General features: G+C 40.4%; 1 protein-coding gene across 1 annotated transcript; it reads right to left on the bottom strand.

Moving 5' to 3' along the window:
* Window positions 1–1,863: 1,863 nt before the first annotated feature.
* Window positions 1,864–5,798, bottom strand: LOC121798505 (stemmadenine O-acetyltransferase-like). Its single transcript, XM_042197544.1, has 2 exons — window positions 5,284–5,798; window positions 1,864–2,859 (listed from the first exon to the last, which is right to left on the bottom strand). The coding sequence occupies exons 1-2, from the start codon at window positions 5,770–5,772 to the stop codon at window positions 1,990–1,992; spliced, it is 1,359 nt and encodes a 452-aa protein (XP_042053478.1). The 5' UTR covers window positions 5,773–5,798; the 3' UTR covers window positions 1,864–1,989.
* Window positions 5,799–6,112: the final 314 nt, after the last annotated feature.

The following is a 6,112-nucleotide window of genomic DNA, read 5'->3' as shown; positions in this document are numbered from 1 at the left end:
TTCTTGGGATTGAATTGCAACGTTTTTTTTATATATAATTTCAATGTTTCAACTAAAAGTTAGGCATGTTAGATCATGTCCCTTACCCGATCCGAAAAATTAGGTACCATGCCAAAAAAATTGATCGACCTTTTACTCGATCGATACCCAAACCAAATATTATTCTAGGTGTCAGATCATTCTATGCTAATATCTTAACCCAACCATATCATATATCTAAAACCCTTTTTTATTTTATTTTAACTATATTTCTTATTCCCTCACCTCTATTACAAATATGAATTATTTTCATCTTAATATGTCCCATAAAATTACAATTTTTATTTTAGTAAAAAAAACTTTAAGATACTTTAATTTAATTATTTTCAATAATAATACTTTAATTAATTTTTTTCATATTATTTTTTTATTAATAATGCATTTCTTTTTCAAAATTTCATATTTTTAAGATAAGCAAATGCAGAAATTATCTCTCTACTGGAGCAAATGCAGTTGTTCTGCAACAAATAGCTGGCGTTGGTATCCATTATTGAAAGTGGCCTACATAAATATTTGCAAATCAATCTCTCCGTAAAATTCTTTTCAAGAACAAGGTGTGTGTCACATAATTTTGAGATTCATCATAACAAATTACACAACATCGATCTTTGAAGTCGGAACATCAGCACAAAATGGTATACATGGAATAGGATAAGAAAACCACACGCAATCAGGGAGAGGGAGACGAGTCAGTCAGGGTAATACTCGATTCCCGACCGAGTTACCCACCCGAGACTCACATTAATGGGTATCGGGAACCTAATATATTACTCGGTGAGTCTCGGATCGGGTCACATCTGGTAAAACCCGAAATCCTATATCCGAATTACCTAGCCGGCCGTTATGAAAGAAGGAATAGGATTGAAAAACCCTATTCATGAGGATAAATATATCCAACCACCATTATAATTACCACCTACGAAAGGTGAATTTCCCTATAAAGATTAGTTTTAAATAGATATAATAAAAATAGTATAGGGTAATTTGTTATTTATTTAAATGAATCGGAATTTTAGTGATGCCAGGTCGCTCTTGATAATGACTGAACATATGAGAAAATGAAATCAAACGATAAAAAAACTCAATTTACTCTCGCTTATTAACCATCTCATTTCCACCTTTATAACTAATTTAATCATAGAAAAATCTAATTTTAGCTTATCATATATTATATCACTATTATTTTCTCTGTAAAACCTAACACCACTTTAATGTTATAATGGGGCTGTCTATACTCGCCTTAATTAATTTGTATAGTGGATATTAGTTGTGATCAATTGAGATATTTTAGCCTAATTGAGAATTGAGATGCATTATCAGCCACTCATTTTTATTAAATGAGTAGTCTAGAATTTGCCACATGAAAAATATTTTTAGATTAATTAATTATGAAAGGCAGAATGGTAATTTCATGATACATTTTATTCAATAATTTTTTTTTAAATTTATTTTTTTAAAATTTTTTAAAATTTTTTTCTTTGTCAACTACATATATAAAATATGTCAACTACACACATATAATGTCAACTACATATAAAATTCATGTCAACTACACATATATAATATCACATATGTGTACAATCCATGTCAACTACATATACAATCCATGACAACTACACACATATAATGTCAACTACATATACAATTCATGTCAACTATACACATATAATGTCAGTTGACATTTGATGTGCATGCTATTGACGTTAATACCCTCGAGTTAACATAATCTACTTGCAGTTGACATTTCGAAAATGTTGTGGATGAGTTGCTAAAAAAATCCCAAACATATAAAGACCCTAGTGGACAGTGTATATAATGTAATTGTATTATGCAAATTTAACACTTCCAACGTAGTACTCCACATGATAGTAAAATAATTAATTGACAATGATCGGTAGACATTATGGAATTAAAGATATGTAGCTACCGAATTAATGATTCAAAAAAACATCAACCTAAATTATCATTTAGGGAAATGAGTTCAAGCTGTGCCCCAACCGCCTGCACCACCTCCGGTTGCATAGTAACTACCGCCTCAATAACATCATCTCCGCCGCTGTTGACCAAAATCACAATATTCTTGACCGGCATGGACGGCGTCGCGAACCGGCACGCCTGGCCCCACCCGTAGTCCACCTTGTACGCGGAGAACCCCCGCCAGCTGGTGAAGTAGCACCACTCCATTTTCCCGGTCACCAACAGCACGGCCAGCATCACCAGCTCCTTCATATAACAATCTATGCTCATCACATTGGTGATGTATCCATCTCTCACTCTCCGTATCGCCCTCCTCAGCCTGCTCACCAGGTGGTGCAACTCTCTAGAAGGATCCGCCAACGCCAGCGGCGACATGACGCAGTTTCCGAACACGTTTTCCAGAATCCCGGGCGGGTTCGTTCTCTGCCGCAGGCTCACTGCCATGATAGCGGCGAACAGCTTATTATTCTTCGACTTCGCCGCCATGAAATGCTTCCATATGAACGCCGACACCAGCTCCACTCGGGTCGGGTCTTTCGTGGCACATTCCGGCGAGGCCGTGGCCGCGCGTCGGAGAATCTCGATCTTCTCCTTATCGAAAACGAATCGGTCGGTCACGAAGTCGTCGCTGGCTTTAAAATACTTGGTGAACAGCGAAAACGGAATGTACCTCATGGGCCCGAAATACGGGTATGTGCCCATTATGGGTGGAGGGACTTCCGTTTTTTCGCCTCGGCATTTCGCCGCCCACGCGCCGACGAACGACATTGCCGAGGCTAAATCGGCTATCTTGTGGGAGACGCCGATAGCGATGGCGATCCCTCCGCAGTCAAAGAAGGTGACCTGTGTTGGCAAATGAATCAAAAAATATAGGAGTAAGGCCATCCGCAATGGCGCCTAGCGCACCGCCTAGCCGAGCGCCGGCGCTAGGCGGTCCATTGCAACCGCCTAGCCAATTTCGGAATAAAAAAAATGCCTAGCGCTAGGCGATTTCGGGGCGCTGGGCGATCCGCTCGGCGCTATTGCAGTGTCCGGATCGCCTAGCGCATCGCCTAGCCGATTTTTAATTTTTTTTTTAATTTTCGAAACCCTATATATACACGCTTTGCACGTCATTTTCATTCGCACCACTTGTTTTAACGAGTACTCTCTCTATCTTAATTTCTGTACAAGTTCAACACCGAGAAATGAGTAACGCCGATGGTAGTAGTGGTGGTAGTGGTGGGGATGCTGAGGAGTACGATCGTATAATGAACGGAGTGCTAGAGGCCTATACGAACCGTGAGATTGATCGATGGATGCAGAGGGCCTTGCAGCCGGCGGTACCTCGACCTCGCCCAGTGGTCCACCGCCGAGAAGTGATTGATCGTGATCACGTAGCTGCACATCAGCGCCTATACGAAGACTACTTCGCACAGGAGCCGCGGTTCAACGCCAACCATTTTAGGCGCCGTTTTAGGATGAGCAGGGCCCTGTTTATGCGTATTGTTAACGCTTTGGAGCATCGATATCTCTATTTCCGCTTCAGGCACGATGCAGCTGGCAGACCCGGCCACACACCTATTCAAAAGTGCACTGCGGCAATCCGGCAGTTGGCCTACGGAGGCACGGCAGACATGTGGGACGAGTACCTCCACATCGATGAGACGACTGCCCTTGAATGTATGAAGTATTTTTGTCTGGGCGTGATTGAAATATTCAGTGATCAGTACCTTCGAAGCCCTACCCCCGAAGACTGCCAGGATCTTTTGCGGATGCACGGGGAACAACATGGATTCCCGGGGATGTTAGGCAGCATAGATTGTATGCATTGGGAGTGGAAGAACTGTCCCGCTTCCTGGAAGGGGTTCTACATGACCGGCTACAAGGGAAAGAATCCCACGATGATCCTCGAGGCCATAGCTGATTACCGGCTGCGGATTTGGCATGCATATTTTGGGATAGCCGGTTCGAACAACGACCTCAACTCGTAGCCACTTTTCAACGAGCAGTGCCAGGGTATCGGTCCGACCATCAGTTTTGTCGCCAACGGCAACCGGCATGATATGGGCTACTACTTGGCGGATGGGATATACCCTAGGTGGCCCGTCTTTGTGAAGACGATCCGATGCGCATCAGATGAGATGAAGGCCTACTTTGCGGCACGGCAGAAGTCGGCGTGCAAGGACGTGGAGCGCGCATTTTGTGTGCTCCAGTCTCGATGGGCGGCTGTTAGGGGTCCAACGCGTTTGTGGCATGTCGACTGCATTGCTGATATAATGTACGCTTGTATTATCATGCACAACATGATTGTCGAAGATGAAGGTGTACAACTGACTAGTTGGACCAACGACGATAATGAAGCCGGTCCAAGCCACGGCGTGGCCGCCCCAACGTACGGAGTGGGGTATCTCACGATGAAACCGGCCGCCTCCAAGCACATGCCGACATGCGCCAAACAGAGGCTCATATTCGACCCCAAAAGGATTTAATTGAAGAGTTATGGGCGCGAAGGACTGCACGGCGTTAGTTTTTTTTAATTATGTAATTCTTTTTTAATTAATGTACTTTTTAAATTTTAATAATATTATTGAATTTTCTCGTATCTGTGTCGTAAATTTAATTCCGTATTTTGTGTGATTGTTAATTATTTGTTTTATATAATTTTGAGTGATGTGGCTAAGCTATGGCTGGGCTATTTGCTTATTTTGATGATGTGGCAGGAGGAGTTGTGGCTAGGCTATGGCTGGGCTATTGCTGGGCTATTCAACAAATTGATTATCATAATTAATTTTATAGACTATTTTGCTTAAAACTAATTAATTTTAAGATGGAACCTAGTACATTTTTATCCTAGTATCAAAATTAGTACTCTCTCCGTCCGCCGTTAAATGTCTCATTTTTCCTTTTTCATCCATCCGCCATTAAATGTCTCATTTCACTTTTACTCTATTTGGTAAGTGAACCCTACATTCCACTAACTCATTCCACTCATATTTTATTATAAAGTCAATATATAAAAGTAGGATTCGCATTCCTCTCACTTTTATACCCACTTTCCTGCATAAAGTCAAATGATTTCTTAAAACCCGTGCCGGTCAAATATGAGACATTTAATCATAGACGGGGGAGTATGTTACTTGAACTAAAACTTAACTGACCAAACTCAACAATATATCTAGACAAAAATAGAAAAATAGCTTAATACTACTATTTGGTACAAGTTGATTATTTGGGGAGGTGTTGGCAAACAAAAAAATAAATATAAAAAAATATCCCACAGTGTACCTGCACCGCGAGAAGTGGCCGTCGAGCATCGTCGAACGCCCAACATTCCGAAGGGAGGAGAAGCCTCATATCTTTCACGGTGGATCCTTGCAAGGCAGTTTTGAGTTGAGCGTGAATCTTGGCTTCGACGAACTCGAAGCCAGCGGAGGCGTTGTTGCAATCTACGGATGTATTGTGCTTGAGCTTACCGGCTAATGGGTAGAAAGAAGGCATAGTAGCTAAGAGAGAGTTTTTCAAGATTTGAGATATTTGGATATGGTTGGAGGTGTTGAGGCCGCTGGATTCATCGGCGTTGTAGAAGAAGATGAGAGGAATGTACATAGATGGTAATGATCTGTCTATGTATGAAAGTCTGAGGTTTTTGAAGGGATGAGGTGTTGGCTTCATCACTTCCTTGGAGATAACTTGCACACCACCTTGCATATCTTTTAGTTTCTTGAGGTTTATTATAGTAGATTTGAGTGATCTACTTTTTATATTTTCTGTCATAGCGTAGGACGTTTATATAGACAGGAGCAAAAGCGAGCAAATGTCTTTAATGTTTATGTTAATAACAAACAGATAGCTAGCATGCTAGAAGTTTTTGCTAGGAGAAAATTAAAGAACATCAAAATTATGATATACTAATTGGTCATTTTTTAAAGTTAGTATAATCGACTAGAATTTGATCAGATGATTTTTGGGCAAATTTTCATTTTAATTATTAATTTTCATTTTATATGATAATTGATTAACATTTTAATACTTGTGTAGTTGTGTAAGCTTTTTATTCGAATTGTATGATGTTTCTATTTTAGTTATACTATTTTTAAATTTTACTAATAAAATT

This window comes from Salvia splendens, chromosome 4 (assembly GCF_004379255.2).
Source record: "Salvia splendens isolate huo1 chromosome 4, SspV2, whole genome shotgun sequence".
In the NCBI taxonomy this organism is placed as follows: Eukaryota; Viridiplantae; Streptophyta; class Magnoliopsida; order Lamiales; family Lamiaceae; genus Salvia; species Salvia splendens.
The sequence above is the reverse complement of the archived record's forward strand: the minus strand, read 5'-3'. Positions and strand labels throughout refer to the sequence as shown.

Bases quoted from the DNA above. Each gene is read 5' to 3' on its own strand.
- LOC121798505 (XM_042197544.1), bottom strand. From the start codon at position 5,772: ATGACAGAAAATATAAAAAGTAGATCACTCAAATCTACTATAATAAAC. The intron at 2,860-5,283 runs GTACACTGTGGG...TTGCCAACACAG, and splicing joins GGCCACTTCTCGCGGTGCAG to GTCACCTTCTTTGACTGCGG.